Source organism: Buteo buteo, chromosome 10 (assembly GCF_964188355.1).
Source record: "Buteo buteo chromosome 10, bButBut1.hap1.1, whole genome shotgun sequence".
NCBI lineage: Eukaryota > Metazoa > Chordata > Aves > Accipitriformes > Accipitridae > Buteo > Buteo buteo.
In genome coordinates, this window is record NC_134180.1 from 7,906,997 (window position 1) to 7,922,326 (window position 15,330).

The 15,330-nt window shown below is 38.6% G+C and overlaps 1 protein-coding gene across 1 annotated transcript in view; it reads right to left on the reverse strand.

Moving 5' to 3' along the window:
* The window catches only part of DNM3 (dynamin 3), a 190,188-nt gene that overhangs the window by 169,113 nt on the left and 5,745 nt on the right, over positions 1-15,330 (reverse strand). The window contains 1 exon segment of the mRNA XM_075038434.1: positions 3,069-3,142. Coding sequence (XP_074894535.1) covers positions 3,069-3,142 — 74 coding nt within the window.

Sequence of the window (15,330 nt, forward strand, 5' to 3'; positions counted from 1 at the left end):
ATGAACTACTTTGGGACAAGTAATGAGTATCATCAGCCTCTCACTGCAAGAAGAAAGCCACCTTGGAGCCTCAAAGTATTTACAATTCCCCCCCCCTCCTCTAGCCAGTACAGTAATTTACTGAATACAGGCCACGTTTACAATTTTATGTGGAATGCAGCTGGGCAGTCCCAAATGAGACTTAAAGTAGGATAGTCAAGAACAAGTCAGAGTCCTTCAGAGGACTGTAAAATATTTTTAACATCCATATTTTGGTTTATTCTATGCTACTAGGTATTTCTCACATTATCAAACTCTGAGGAAAACAGTCACAACTACTAAAGACTACTTGTCAGTTGCAATATTTAATTAAAACCTTTGTCTTTGCCTCCAAGATTTCAGCAGAGTACAGTATTTGCATGGATGTGGAAGTGCAAATGGCATAAAGCCATTCAGGAATTGTACTGTTCCCACCAAAATATGTCAGTGATTAAAAGAGGTCAACAGGTCACTACAAAACAGCTTTGTACTAATTACACAGAATTTTTAAAGAAAGAGGAAGCAAACAAAATTAAAAAAAAATAATATTCCACATCTCATGAGATAAATCCCTTAGTATTGAATTATTTCATGTTACCCCTTGCACATTCACAGCAGTAACAGCTCTTTACCCAGATGTGTCAGATGTGTCAGATGTTGGAGGGCCCCTGATAACTCCTCACAACAAAATCCTGCTGCACCTTTCCATGACATGTCCAACCCTAAAAACGAGTGGCCAAAGTTTCCTCTTACTTGGGTGTGCACAAATGCTTCAGCTGCCAATCTTCTTCCCTTAGTGCAATGACTGAAAGTTAAATGAAGCTTTAACCTCCTCTGTCAATCAAATTCACATTCCAAAAAGATTCTCAGCCAGTTCCAAAACGTTGCTAAAATAACTTGCAGTCATCTCTGCATGCCTATATAGAAAGTGCCCCCTCCCTCGCAAGGAATACTATAAGGTTAAGAATAGTTACTTTCAAAAGAGCCAAGAAAGAACCTAGGATTAGAGATCAGTTAAGCTTGCTACAGCAGCAAGAACCTGATACAGTCCTCTAATTACTTTCTATAACATTTTAGATAATTATGGACTTGATAAAAATCACTCCAGCGTCTGCTTCCTGTAAAAGAACACTGTGCTTCTCTAAACAGTTTATTTTCTTTTTTTAACATTAGTTCAGAAAGATAAAGGTGGCTTAAAAGATAAAGCTATTTGGAATTTCACCACCAAAAACAACAGCAGCGGAACAAAGTTTAAAGAAAGTAACAAAATAATTAAAGCTTGCATTTTAAAGGTCTTGGCATCTAATCCCAAACAAGAAATACACAGGATTTCCTAAAGGGAGAAATATGTCTTGACATCCAGTAAACACAAAATTAGGCTCAAGCTCAGTTCTTCAGAATTTTTGAAGTTTTTGCTGTGTTACTAAGTTATAATGAAGAACTATTTTTCAGCAGAGAAAGTACCTAGAGGCCTGCCTAAAGCTAGTAATACTATGTGAACATATTAATGGGGAAAATACCAGGAAGAAAGAAGCCCTTTCATTGCCCCCTTAACCCAAGGACAATGATGATTTACAAAATAGGGCAATACAGACCAGTAGGGGTAAGTTTAGGATGGATGTCTAAGAATCAGTACTTAACCACTTGAGGTTAGAGTGTAAGAGTTTACTTACTAATTCGTATGTCCCAGCAGTTTAGTCATTTTGTTAGGAATGCCAGCACAGAGTTTGATTCTTTTCTTTCTTCTGCTCTTACATGGTGCTGGGAAAATTAGATGAAGATTCTCCATAGCTAGGCCTTATTGATGCATTTCTGCATGCTCTGTCAGAGATCAAAAGCCAGATATGCAGAAATGGCAAGAGTTCATATCTCCAACTAAAACAAACTTCATCTTTTATTATAAATATATATAAAGCACTACAAGCATATTACACACTTGAAAGTCCTAAAGTTTCTAACCTGAGAACACAGAAATATTGGATTCTGCAGGTTTTCCTTTCTCTTCCACAGTATAAACACCATGGAAAATTTCACAGAGGCCTTGAAAGTATGAATGTGCTTTAAAAGCAGTAATTCAGAAAAAAACCTGGAGCCTAGGCAGACTGAAGTCTACCTTTCCGCTGAACAACAAAAGGACCTTTTAGGAAAAACATGCACACAAAAACTTCATTACCCTCACACGTAGGGACAGACTAAAGTTCTACGGGCAGATTCAATTTTTTTTCTTCCCCAGTTTCATCACATTCCATAATTTAAAGAGCACTTTTTATTTTTAAATGCTGTTTCAGGTGTTATTTCATTTCTTTTTACCATTTTAAGTAGAAGTCAATAGTAATCCAGTGATTTTGTTGCTTCTAAACCAATGTAAGCAACAATAACAAAGAAATTTGAACAATGGAAAACCATAGCTGCTTTTATATATGCTAGGAAACTAAGCTACACAACAGCAGATTAAGTGCCCCTTGGAAGAGTACAAAGTGGTTAATTCTGATGAAAGATCTTAATACACCACATAGCTCAGTGGTATACAAATACTGTATTTTTATTTTTGATCAGACAAATACACAGAAGCCTCGTTCTCCCTCAGTCTACCTTCTGCTCTATTTAGTGCAGTGAGCCCAACCAAAAAAGACAAGTCACAAAAACAAGCTGTGTGGAATCAAATCTGTGTGCCCTGGAGCAAGAGTTAAAGGTAGAAGTACAGCAATTTTGGTGTGTTAACTAATACAACTGTAAAGTTCATCAAGAAACAAATAAATCAAAGCTAATTTCTAAAACACTTTGTATGTAATACTGCTTCTCCACTGCTTCATGTCTGATCTCGGATTAAATTTACTATGTACTCTAGGATTTAGATTTTACTGTTTTCCCAGATAGGACAATGAAATTAGTTGGTCCTGGGCATAGTTTTGAGGCAGCAGGCCTTTGTTCCAGACTGTCTAGTTGCACCTTTCTTCACACTGCTTAAGTTTTCCTAGAAATTTTTTTCCTCCTTCTGAAGTATGTCAGCACTTTGTCCAGCCATAGAAGCAAAAAGAGAAAGAGGTTACCTGTTTTGGCAGTGATGAGTTGCAGGACCAATGGTCGTCTTGTTACAATTCCAGAACCTCGTGGAAGAAAATCCCTAGAAACATAAAAAAAAAAAAATAGTTACTACCCAGAAAGCACTGTCCAGTTACATAAGATATCGGGCTAAGTTGGAACCTCCTCTATACCTTCAGCTGTGATGAAAATGGAAAGTTGGTGGGGACGAATTTACATCAAACACTAGTATAAAGCAGGGCTGTTAATTTTGGTTTGAGATAGCTGTAGGTCATTAGACAAATACATATTAAAACTAAATTACTGTCTCAAAGGCATTACCAATTCTCTTTCTTCATGACCACCACATATAACATTTCAAAACTCACCTTGCATAGTAAGAGTACCTGAAGCCATGCCCACATTTGTCGGGTTCTCTAAATAAATGTGTCCTCACCCTATACTTGATTTGAAGAGGATATGGGCATATGAGCACACACACTCTCACTCACCACATCAAAGCTCTGGCCAAACCAAATTGCCAGCATATTATCAAATAATATGTATCATATGATTGAAATAACCAGGGAACTATTAAAGTCCTCTGTACAGCCCTCATCAGTTAATATTTAAAAATAGGGAAACAATAACTAGACATGATTTAGGGTTTAGGAACTAACTATTAGACAACGGGGCTTTATGTTTATGTCAGAAAAGGTAATGGACTGTGGTCTGGTCAATAAACCTTGAAGAACTGCTTGGAACTGCCAAGACAGAGTAAGAAGTAGGTAAAAGGTAATTCCTACGGGGGAGATCGCGACCACTGACTCATTGACCACCTACTCACATGATACTACCTACCCAAAAGAAGACAATGAAAGAAGAAGACAGAGTCTGTGCGCCAATTTACGTGAGAGGCAAAGAAGAAATAACCAATCATTATGGGAAATAATAATGAATATGTATTACTTAAGCATATAAATGTGGGAATTTTTGAGACAAAGGTGCGCTGTCTTGAGACAGGCACCCATTCATGAGCATCAATTAAATTAATTTGAAAATACCTCAGCTCTGTGTGTTATTGGCTTGCACACTGGGTAAACGAACCCCATTTGTGGGACAACAAGCACTCTGCACCTGCTCTTTCACACACTTCTGCCAGTTCAAATCCCCAAATAACTTTTACAGCAACACATCTGCCCAGAAGTTTTTAAATAAAAGCTGAACCCTGCAAGTACTCTAGGACAGCAGAAAGGAGCACCCTTGGACCAGAAAGCAAGCAACAAAGCAAAGACAGCAACTCTGTCGTATCATTATGCACCCCCATGATTCTTTCCATGCATCCAAGGACAGAGGGATCCCTATGCCAACCGAAACCCTAGAAAAACTCTGAACCAATGTTGCAAATATTCTGGTAAAGAAATAAAAATTTAATCACATAAAAGAGTTTGGTTTGATTAAGAAGTAGAAAATTGTGAAGCATAGGTATGGGAGTGTTAAGTTTGAAATGTAGTCATAGGAACTTAGGAACTTTAGAAAATGTACTATGTGTAACCATAACAATTCAAGTATTGTCTAAAATCAGTTAACCACAGAAACTTCGACAAAGATTTGTTGATTTGTAGTGTTTTGTTTTAGGAAACTAAGGAAACCGTTATGGACACCAGTTTGCTGCTTGGAAACCCTTTACCCTTCCCACCTCAATCTAATTATTGAGGATTCTAATCAGTAGAGTTAAGTGAGATTAACCAATGATTGTTTTAACATAAGAATATTAATAAGATGGTGTGACTGAAGGACCAATCATTAGAAAGGTTACATTTAAGAATAGACATTGTATGCATTTTTATGTAAATTAATATAGATGATGGTGAGAATTGTACTGTGCAGAATCCCCTAAGAGAGGTCAAGAAGCGGACAAGTGAGGAAGACTATGGAAGACCACCAGAGGGCTTCTGAAGACCACCAGAGACCTTCACTGCGCCTGCGTGAAGAGGCATTTACATATGCTAATGCTTTATCAGGAAGTTCATGATTATGTATAACATTTTCCAGAAATTTAGTGACTATGTATAACAGGTGTGTATTTAACCAGCACAATTAGACTAGATAGGTGCACACGATAGGTGGAGCGATCCCCCGTGTGCCCAGCGCTGCAATAAAGGAGTGCCTGCTTCGTAACTTCTCATTGCTGTTAAGGAGTTTTATTCCGGATTTCCGCAACACCAATTGTTAGTTGCAAAACCAATGATCAGAACCCAAAGCAAAATAACAAACTTTTTTCCCAGTGTCTTCCCAGTTGCCATACCTATTTAAATTCTTATAAACCTTGAGATAAGGTTCAGTGAGGGGCTTTGAAGAGTGCTCCCCTCAAATAAGCATCTTCAGAGGAATAAAATTCACAGATAAACACACAGTTTCACGATCAGCTTAAACTCATCAAAATCCCCTCCTTTTTCCTGCCTTAGCAGGGATACTGAATCACCTTTTTGCCTGCCTTAGCAGCATTGCTAACTCACCTCTCTGGCTCAGGTGAAAAGCAATGCAGCAAATGGTTAGGACATGAATTTTCAGTCAAATCGCAGAGCTGATCTGGGTGACCGTGTTGTCACATGTGCTAGTGCCAGTACAAAGGGTGAGGCAGAAACGTGCAGTGTGTGTTCGGGAGGGGTGGGGAGAAGGACAAAAGAGTCAAAGGAAGAAAGATACAGCCCTGCCAGCCCTTTAGACAGAAAAGCTTAGATGGGTCTGCTCAAGCCACTTGAGAAACTACATTTTACCTACAATCATTGCCTATCTTCATACTGACCTTGTGCTACTTAATGAATGCCTGATTTTATCAGTTCCTTTACGGCAGCACACAAACCTACAAGGTTTAAAACAAGCTTAAAGGGTACATCTATGAAAAATAAAACACACAACTATTTCATCAAATTTCAGGATATTACTTGTGCAAATCAGAGCATATCAGGCCTGAAGAGTCCCAGGTCAAGACAGGCTCAGGGACGCAACAACAGTGACCCTCTTTCCACAAGCACCAACAAGGTAACTAAGCTTTGGCAGCCTGCAGAAGAGAAATAAGGCAACTCTATCCATGATACAAGCTCTGAAGATTTCCTTCCCAACCTAAACAGCTACACATAAAATAAATAAATAAATAAAAATCACATAAGCAAGCAGCTCTAAGGCTCTGAGGAACAAGACTGGCTGTCAGCTGTGCCCCACCATTTTAGAACTCCCCAGCATTTTGAATGAAACAATATTAATTTCTAGACAAAATAAAAGTCTCACTTTCTCAATATCTGTTAATGTGTGCTTACAGTGTGATTGGTTACTCTGCAAGCTAAAGTACACCATAAAAGGAGAGGCTGTTCAAACAGAAGCCTGCTCATTAACTTCTATACTCAAATACAGATCTGCAGGCAAAAGTACAATTAATTAGGAATTGAAGTAATCTCTAAAACAACGAGAACGCAAAAACATCATGTAAACTGATTTATATCTGCTGCAACGTTTTACAATACTCGAGACAGCAAAAGGATACAAGAACTAGCTGAGAGAGACGCTAAAAGCCTTCAAAATGTCTATCACAGTTTCACTACCTACCAATGGAGAGAAACCTATGTCTCAGTGAGTGCCATCTAGTGATATCTTCTCATGGGGAGGAGGAGAAAATTTTAATAGAAACATACTCATTTCTCTGTATGCACTGAAATGACAGTAGCCCAGAACGTAGAAAATGCCTACTGAGATGACAGTTTCATACTCTGATTTTCAAACATTTCAGATCTTTTTTTTTTAAAAAAAAAAAAAATTCATTAAGAAGCTAAAACCAGTTGCCATTCAAAACAAACATCACACAAAACAAACTAGGGTCCTCTACAGCACCACATGAGGCAGTAAAATCCTTCTCCAGGCAGTCAAAGGCTGAAAAGGTTTATTGATTTTCTGATCCAGACTAAGCACATTCAGAGATAAAGAACACCACATTAATCCAACTCCTAGTTATACAACACTGACCTTCCCTCAACAGCAAAATTAGAAAGAAATGTACGACAACAATTTTCCTTCAGAATGTTCTCTTAACATGTCCAAAATAGATAGCATTTGATAAAGCTCTCTAACAAATTGAACAATTGTCGAAAACCTCATCGTCTGTTCAAGCAAGCATCAGCAGAGAGAGGCTCCTGCTTGGTGAGAGGGCAACCTGTGTTGATCACATAACCAGCTAAACAGTGTGCAGCAGCAGGACATAGAGCTACTGCTTCAGATGTGCAGTTTGAAGAGGAAAAAAAAGAAAGAATAAGGATAAAAAGGTGTTAATGGGGAGAGTTCAGGAAAAAACTTCCCCCCCATTAACAGCTAAATGTGTATTTTACCCCTATGAAAGAAACATCGACCTCTAATAAATCTGCCCTCACAGGGACAGGGTTGTTTGGTTTTTTTTTTTAAGCATTTGAAATTTCGGCTTCAGCCACAAGGCAATGGCATCTGTGCACTTTCTCTGCGCAGCCCAAATCAGATGTTACAAATAAATACCCAAACTCGACTTCTAGAAAAAGGCAGATCTTCGAACACACATAGAAGTGTAAGTCAAATCTGAGACATAACTTGCACTTTTTTAAGGAAAAGCAACATAGTACCACATTACAATTTTAGCAGCAAAGGAATCAGATTAAATACTGTAAAACTGCTTCTGCAGAAATGTCTACTTTGACATCCACAAGATAGGATGCAGGTCTTCTCCCCCTCCCCTTGATACGGAAAGCTTTCTATACAGGGTTTATTTGTGGTGCCGAAAAAAAAAACAACCAGCCTCTTAGGAATGGCCCCACACCCTCATTTTTCCCTAAAACATCTACCTAAATAAAATGTTTCTTAAAGAAGAAAAAAAAAAAGAGAGAAAAAGCTTCAGCAGCAAGAAATATGATAGGACTGAACACAGACAAGTTGCAAAGGTTCCTTCTGACCAAAAGAATGTCCTGGTGGCACACTTAACATTCTTCTTTAAAGGACAGGCCTGAGATAGTTGCTCTGCCAAAACTTTTGGTCAGTATGTACAGATATGTTTAGTGAGAGCTGGGAGAAAAATCACATCAGAATTGAAGCAGCTGCAAAGAAATCCATCTAGAAAAAAGGACATGCCTGAGAATTTGTGCACAAAGACACCAACAAGGGAGAGAAAAGGCTGTCTTCACAGTGGGAGGAGTGAGCCTGTGAGAGTACCTGTGTGCACAACTGCAATACCACTTAACAATAACATGGTGCAGGAAACCAGAATGAAACACACTGTGCAAGAATAAAGCTGGGAATGAAACATATGCTCCTTTAAAAGACATGCATCCTACATTAAGAACCAAACTACTTTTACATCTTTATTCTCAGAGCATTTTCAGCAAAAGGTACACCACTGACCACAGCTATACTGGCTCAGCAGCAAAGCTGCTGCAACATGACAGTTTGGAGACCAGCAGCAAAGCCTGTCCAGTGTTGCCTAGCCAGTACTGAATATATCAAATGCAAGCAAGATGCAAGCAGCCAGGTATTCCAGAACATTATTTCAATAACTCTTCAATCTTAAAATGCACTCATCTGCTAGAATATCATTAAATATTTTCAAGAGCAAAATATTTTCAGGGCCAAATAATTTTTACCCTAAAAGCTATAAAATTACTCATGTCTTACTGCACAACATAAACTGTACTGTCTTCAGTCTCTAACAGTGCTCACTTCCAGTATCGGAGATCTGGACAAATATATCTACTAAAACATTTGTTTAATGTGTAAAGGTAATAGATACTAGTTTGAATTTGACTTGCTAAAACCCAGGTCTCAAAAACTGTTGTCACAGGATGGTGAAACAAGTTACCAGTGGCCATACCAACACCTTAGCAGTTTATAACAAGACAGTTAAGGGTCTGATCTTTGCTACAGTAGGCAACTTTACTGTAAGGAAAAAAAAAAGGGAAGAAAAGGACATTCATGTCTCTGTATGTTGCCTTTCCTTTGTCATACCACCCTCTCTGACTGATGGTCAGAAAGCAAACAAGCTGAAAAAGTAATTAGACAACTTGTTAATGGGAAGAGTCCCACGGAAGAGATGGGAACACCCTTTCAAATTTCAGAAAAGGCAGAAACCATAGTGAAATGCTGAAAAGCAAACTAGACAGGGGCTCCTTCAGTGAGGTTGTCTCATTATAATGCAGGGCTATAGCTTACAAAGAAAAGAACACATATCAAACAAACAAAATATAAACATGATGTGTTCCAAGGGGATTTCCAGGTAGGGGAAGAGTTTTCATTCAGGAGCTCTCTATCACACTATCAGTATTTATTATGTTAAAAAAAAAAAAAGAAAGAAAGAAGAAGAGAGAGACAAAACAGAAGCATCCCCAGTTTGTGGGAAGAGCAATGACGCACCATCACTTAACTCTTAATCATGGTTTCAAAAGAGTAACTTAAATCTGCTTTACTTTGCCCGTATGGTACGAGAAATGTTCTGCACTTTGATCAGTTACATGGTCAGTATTATACAGGATAAATAGTGATTAATTTACATTAATACCAATATAATGAATTCATACAAACCATAGGGGGAATCCAATAATGATAATAGGAAATCAAATAATGGAGGAAAATGTCAACAATTACATAGTAACTGCATTAATTAAGAGCTAGGAACAACTAAAAGTGATAGTGATGAATTGTCAAAAAAAAATCATAAGTCACTCCAAAGAAAAAGCCTCTGCATTTTTCACAAGGGGTAGAAACTTTGCCCTGAGAAAGGGCTCAGGACAAGAGCCATAATTTTCTTACAGAAGAGCACAAATGACCCATCTAAACCTAATTCATTTTGCCAAACAGCTTTGGTAATATTACTTGTAAAAGCTTTTCCACTAACCCAAAGATCATCCCAAGAGCCTAACCCTCCCTGAAACGCAGAAAGGCCATGTTCCAGGAGCAGCTAATATGAACAAGTAGCATTCCACACAGGCCTTTATTCCCAAGATCTGCCAAGGACTGCAACGCAGCTTCAATTGCAATAGGAAGCAATTATACCCAAAGTCAACAGTTTTCCCGGGCCTTTTTCCAACACAGTGTGTATTGTTTTGTACAACTCCAGCCTGGCACACTAGGAGCACTTGTAGTCTTTGTGGCTCATACTAGCTGCTGAATGGCCATATCTTGTGCAAAAGAACACACTGTTTCACAGTGAACACCTACACACATCTATGCAGCCAAGCATCTCCCAGTTCTGTGGCAAATGCACTACAAACGGCTTTCATTTTTCTTGCATTTATCATATTTAGCCTCAAACTGCTACAAAAGAACAGAACAAGGAGAAGCATGGTCCACTGTAAGCCTACAGAAGAGAGATATTAATAATTTCTAACTTCTTTCCTCAGGTTCACTTTCTAAAACCCATAAGCCAAAACCAGTTAATTTATAACTAAAGAACTCTTAATGCTAAAAATACATATCTGAAGACCTATTTTGGTAGACATGTTCTTCCTATCTTGCCTGCTTTTGCTCCTGTGCTCACCAACACCACAGAGGACCCTGCAGTAGATCCTTCACACACTTTTGTTCATTACAAAGCAAGGTACGTCCAAGCGACGGAAACTGTACTTTGCATTTAAGCAGAGACTTTCTTAGGAATTAAATTCATAATGTCCAGTGAAGTACTTTCTAAGAGGAGGTTTGTCATCACTCACACTAGACATCACTGTATTTATTCTTCCTTAGTGGCTTTGGAAGCACAATTCCTCTACCCTCCAAATGACAGTACAAAGATAACCCCGGGACACATTTTCAAGAAGTCACAAAAGCTTTAATACGTTACTTCTGTTGCACTTTGATGTTCTCAACCACGTATCTTCCTTTTTTTTTTTTTCAGTAATACAGTAGTATACATCACTTTCTACATCACACTGATATTTAGCTATATATGCTCTTCTTCATTTGCTCAAAGTACAGAGACCAATTCTTATTATCAATCACCACTTAATCCCTCACCTCCTTTCATTAGTTACAGAAGAGTAAATGCTTTTTGTTTTGGCACAATGTCTGTCAATCAAGAGAGTCTCCCACAGCTTTGTTCAATGGCTGTAAAATCTCAGCCTAACATAATGGGACTTGCATGAAGATGTGCAAACTAATTAATCTTCTTTATTGAAGACCAATGATACCTATCTTAATTAGGCCTACTGGGCAAGCTAAATGCATTAAGAGGCTGTAGATTTTAGTGATCTCAGATATATTAGCTCCTAAAGCTCAATACCAGCCTTTCCAGGGTTTTCTTGTAAACCACACAGCATAGATGCTAGCATCCTTATCATGACACTTTAGGTCAAGTTCTCCAATGAAGTTTGGTCTCAGTTTGCAGTAACCATTCCTTCACCGTAAATCTTCCTTCAACTGAGAGATCATTTTAATTAATCTGCTGAATCGAAACAGGAGTAGTAACTACACATTGCAGCCCATGCAGGTTGGGCATGTCTTTAGGGGTGAGAAACTGAGTTTCCAGACATACTAGGGCTGTTAACTATCTCTTCCTTTCAAGCAGGGTGGGTAAACTTGGTGTCTGTGAAAAGACATTTTCCAACTCAGCGGTGTCCTTCGTCACCATTGCTGAACTACCGGAACTGAACAGCCAAAGCAGGGACCCCCCCAGTTATCCTATCCATCACTTTCAGGTAAGCACACAAGTTGAATCAAGAATAATAAATAAAAATATCTTGAAATTCTTACACAGCAGCCTAAATTCCTACAACGTAACAGCCTAAAATGTCTCTTTGGTCTCCCTTCCCCAACTCCTTTATGGAGTTGAGACCAACTATACAAAAATCCACAGGGGAATGGTAGAAAAAAATCCACCCAAACAGACCTAACCATGGGAACATGGTAAGCCTTTACTCTAAAGATGAGAAATAAGGTATCTTTGAAAAGCCCTTGAAGAACTTCAAATAAGACAACACAAGATTTCAGTCATACAAGCTGAGCACCTCCGTAACAACTAAGTTCAGAGACAATGCTTAGGCACTACTAAGGCAAGAAAGCCAAGCTTGAGATTTCCTCTTCATGCAGAAGACTGGAGACAGAACAGGCTTAAAAACCACTGTCATTATACTTCTCTCGTATCTGGAAGATGCTTTCTTTAAGTAGCAGCAGCATTTCTGCTCAACAATCAGCCAGAAAGTACTCCATCTCCCCCATTAAAATACACATTATAGGGCTGTGAGAAAATCAGTGCCAAAAAATTACTCTAGTCCCAGTGGTGAAGTCTTCCATTAAACATGACTGGAGTCAACAGGTTCTCCAAAGTGGGGGACATTTGAACAGAAGTCTAAGGCGGCACAGACCATTATTAGTACCCCAAATCTAATGTCGTATTTCGACAGCAGTGAGTACCTCACAGTGCATTTCTGCACAGAAAAAGGCAAGCCTGTTCACTGAAGCAAGGAAAGAAAATGTACTTCCTAATATTAAAAAAACCCCAAACTTTTACATGATAAAAAGTTTTAAAGTCTCAATAATGTTTATAGGACTGAAAACTTGCCATACACAGCTGTGAAAACTTGCCAGGAAAAACCACAAAAGTGGTAAGATGAACAGTGCTCTGTTTGCAGTGATTATGCTCAGGCTGTAGGCTTGCTGTATTAACAGATCGGGAAGCTGCCAATGTGCAATCTCGTCGGCAAGCCACTGTATGCACGATGCATCTGTCCTCCCTGGCAGGCATCCAAAACTTCGCTGCATCATCCTAATTCTATTTGTGAAAATGCCCTTTTTCCTCTTTCTCTTTTAAGATTTTACAAAAGCTTCTGCTATTTCCTGCCCAATGGTAGTCTCCATCAATTCCAAGCCGGGGGTGGGAGGGGAAGAAACTACAAAACACAAAAAAACCCCCAACAATTCTCAGAATTTTTGTCTTGAAAAGAATAAAGCAGGCTTTGCAGGACAACTGTATTCTCCCTAATCAGATATGTTTGGTCTTAGGAAAGGACTAATTTGCATAGGATGTTGGTGCATAAAAGCCCATCCATTCTCAGGATGAATACTAATGCAGCAAGATTTTGTATCTCAATACAAGAAATGAACAACAAAAATACTTTACTCACTTTAAATTGTTGTCAGTGCTCTAAATAGAAGTGGGCTTTTTTATCACTTACAGCTGCCAAATGCTATTAACAATTTCTCTTCAGAAGAGATTTGAGTAAAACATTTTCCTTTATAATATATAAACAGAAAAAAATTCTGATTGCAGGGATCAGAAAGAAAACAGCATGTCCCCAACACTGCAGGCATATCAGCTACATGAAGCTAACTACTATGTAATTACTTGCATTTAGCAAATAATTCACCTCTGGATACTCTGTCATGACAAAACTTTTAGATATTGCAAATTTCAGTGCTGTCATCAAAAACCCAGCCAAAATAAGCTCCTGCCCTTTTTCCCAAATCACACTGTCCTGAACTCAGATCCATCAATACAGACTTTTTAAACAGTGGTATAGCATACAATCAGCTATGCCACGTCCTAGTCAAGTCTAAAAAAACCTTTGCCTCTTCAGAAGCATTATGAAAATACATTTATCTCTTTTGTGGTGGACAAGGTGTCAAACTGTACAATTACCTTTCTTGATACAATACAAGCCATTTCAAATTATTTTGCAGAGCTGAAATGTAACTGGATTCAATTCTTCTACTCCCTCCAGAATGTATACATAATGGAAACTGCAGTATAAAGACAGCCTGAATTTATAGACAGAAGGACAACTACAGAAGGAAGGGGGGAAAGGGGGTGTTTCCAAAACAAATGATCCAAGTCTTTCAAACAACTTCTCTTCTCTAGCCATTTTATCCTTTTTTACCTGCCCATTTATCCTGCTTTGAGCCTATAGTATGTGCAAATGAATATATTGTCCACGACAACATAAAGTCTGTTTAGCTAAATATTGAAATTTAATAGCAGCCATGATCTCCCATCTCTTTGCTCACCAGAAACTGAATTATTACCACAAGAAAATTTTATACTAAAAGTCTGACCAAAACAGTGTTTTGTGCTGCTACTTCCCAGAACACTAACAAAGTCATAATGCTGGAGGTCTCAGCCCAGACTCTTAAGGCTCTCCAGCCTACTTCCTAGATTTGATGCAGATTGGGGATCTTCTGTCAACATTTGTTTAGCACCTGAACAAACTAAGAGGTGAGCACGCAATGGCACAATACTGCCTCTGATGGATTATGCTAAAATTTCTTCTGTAGCTTCCAGCTTGGCTGCTGAACAGATCTGGAACATAGCCCATTTCATCCACTGTCGTGCAGCAGAGGCTTGAGACATCTTACAGTGGTTCTCGTGCTTGCTACACAGAGCCCTGCCTATTCTCTGCAGGTGAGTTACACACAGGACATTTTAGAGCATCCTCTATAGCCAAGCACTACTGAATACATGTGTACATTTTTATGCAGTTGCACTGTACATAGTAAACAAAGTACTGAGTGCTTAAGATTAATCTAGCTTTGATTATATCATCTATGAGAGTGGGAACCTAGCTGTATTACAGCAAATAGTAAATCTGCATATTGGAAGAACGAAATCATGGTGATTTCGCACGGGAACTAGCATACAGAAATACTACACCAGATATTGAATTAAAAGCATAACTTCCACATACAAATTATAAAAGCTGACATTATCGCTAGACACTTTGGTTGAAAACCTCTCTTATCTACAGCTACAGTCTCCTTTGCATCCCAGAGGCTATCACAGACAACAGTACTTGGCAGTACATCAAAGCCCAGCATGCAGTTAAATGGGATTTTGCTCCTCTCTAGTTCAATAATGCTGCCTTGTTCATCTCAATGCAACTTGCTGAAGAAAAAGATGCAAGGTCACAGTTAAATAATGCTCATTTCCTGTTCTCAGCATATTTACACTACAGGCTTTACACTGCAGACACACAGCATTAAAAGGATTCCCAGTACCTCATTACACACGAGCATGGCAAACAAGGGGAGTTCATGGGCTTCTGTTTACTAGAAGGCCTTATTTTGAAATGCACTGTTTAAAAAACAAAAAAACCAAAACAAACCACACAAAAAAACCCAACCAACCAACAAAAAAAACAAAAAACCAAACACCACCACCCCCCCCCAAAAAAAAACCCACAGAAAAAGCAAAAATGGCTTCTGCCTCTCTGTGCCTGCAATCTAGGCAGACATTGTTTAAGAAACCCATGAATACCATCAGTTTACTCAGTGATCAACTGATAGTGATAGTTGGATAAC